This window comes from Colobus angolensis, unplaced genomic scaffold, assembly GCF_000951035.1.
Source record: "Colobus angolensis palliatus isolate OR3802 unplaced genomic scaffold, Cang.pa_1.0 Scaffold240, whole genome shotgun sequence".
NCBI classification, from domain to species: domain Eukaryota; kingdom Metazoa; phylum Chordata; class Mammalia; order Primates; family Cercopithecidae; genus Colobus; species Colobus angolensis.
Window position 1 is genome coordinate 2,011,541 of NW_012115600.1, and position 1,472 is coordinate 2,013,012.

Here is a 1,472-nt window from a genome sequence, read left to right on the forward strand (position 1 = left end):
GCCTCCCAAAGTGCTGGGATTACAGGCTTGAGCCACCGCGCCTGGCCTTGCCTCACTTACTTGTTAACTGTATCCTCGATCTTGACCCTCTGGGGGTCCAGTGGGCCCTTGTAGTCTTTGGACCACTGAAACTCTGAGGAGTCGGGGGCTTCAGGGGCTTCGAAAGCCAAATAGATAAAGCCCTCTTCATCCACACCAACCTCGATCTCATGGGCACCTGAGGGCGAGATCCAACAGAGGGCAGCAGATGTTTATACATAATAAACCAGGTCACACCCCTCCCCTGCTTAAACCTCCAGGGCCTGCCCGTTGCTCTTAATAATAAATTTGACTCCTTGCTGTGGCTGCCAAGGCATTGCATGATCTGGCTCCTTCTCACCTCAAATGTCACCTCTTCAGAGAGGCCCTCCTTGACTGCCCTAGCTAAGCAACCTTGCCCCATCCTATCATCCTGTTTTATTTATTTTATAATAAAGCACTTATCTCTATCTTAGATCGCTTTCCTCATGCAATAGTTTACTTGTTTACTGCTCTCTGCTCCCCCCACTCCTACATTAGAGCAGGGATCTTACTCTCTCATTCACTTGTGTATTCACAGTGCAAGGTGGGCATCACCAAATATTTATTAAATGAATGAATAATTAAAAGAATGGAAAGAGAACGTGCTTTATAGTTGGGAGAGGTGAGTGATTCTGTCATATACCAGCATGTGACCTGGTTGATCTTCTGTGAGCTATAATAAAATCAGTGTCAATGTGGGATAATGACCCCTCCCTCAGGGGCTTGCTGGAGGGCCAGAGAAATGTGAGGGCCTAGCACAGCATCAGGCTTCTCCCAACTTCCCTTGAACTCCACCTGTCCTCAACGGTGTAGCCCAGTGGCAGAGCTCTGGCCTCTCCGGCCACCCCTACCTGGCTTGTCCTCCAGGAGCACAGGATCGGTGGGCATGGACGGTTGCCCCAGACCAGCCGAGTTCATGGCCTGTACCTGGAACACGTAACTCTTTCCTGGCTGCAAGTCAGAAACCTGAGGGCAGAGGGCAAGAACCAGCACTGAGGACAGCAGTGACTTTTCCAGGCCCCAGGTGCAGGGAACCACTTGGGGAGCCACTCTCAACAAGAAAACTCTCTCCCTTCTTGTGTTTCTCATCTTTCCATGTGACAAAGACGGCCGTTCAACACCTGGCGATTGTCTTTGCCATCCTTTTCTTGGGCTCTCTCCACCAATCACCAGGTTCCATCTGTTTTATTTCCCTAATGTTTCTTTCTTTCTTTCTTTTTTTTTTTGAGACAAAGTTTCACTCTTGTCACCCAGGCTGGAGTGCAGTGGCACAATCTCTGCCCACCGCAACCTCCGCTTATCTGGTTCAAGCAATTCTTCCGCCTCAGCCTCCCGAGTAGCTAGGATTACAGGCACTTGCCACCATGCCCGGCAGATTTTTGTATTTTTAGCAAGAGACAGGGTTTCACCAT

At 49.7% G+C, this 1,472-nt stretch overlaps 1 protein-coding gene across 1 annotated transcript in view; it reads right to left on the reverse strand.

The window, feature by feature from the left end:
- The window catches only part of MYOM3 (myomesin 3), a 61,742-nt gene that overhangs the window by 20,869 nt on the left and 39,401 nt on the right, over positions 1 to 1,472 (reverse strand). Inside the window, exons 21-22 of the mRNA XM_011945593.1 lie at positions 912 to 1,026; positions 61 to 217 (exon numbers count right to left, since the gene is read on the reverse strand). Coding sequence (XP_011800983.1) covers positions 61 to 217; positions 912 to 1,026 — 272 coding nt within the window. The remainder of the gene's footprint in view (positions 1 to 60; positions 218 to 911; positions 1,027 to 1,472) is intronic.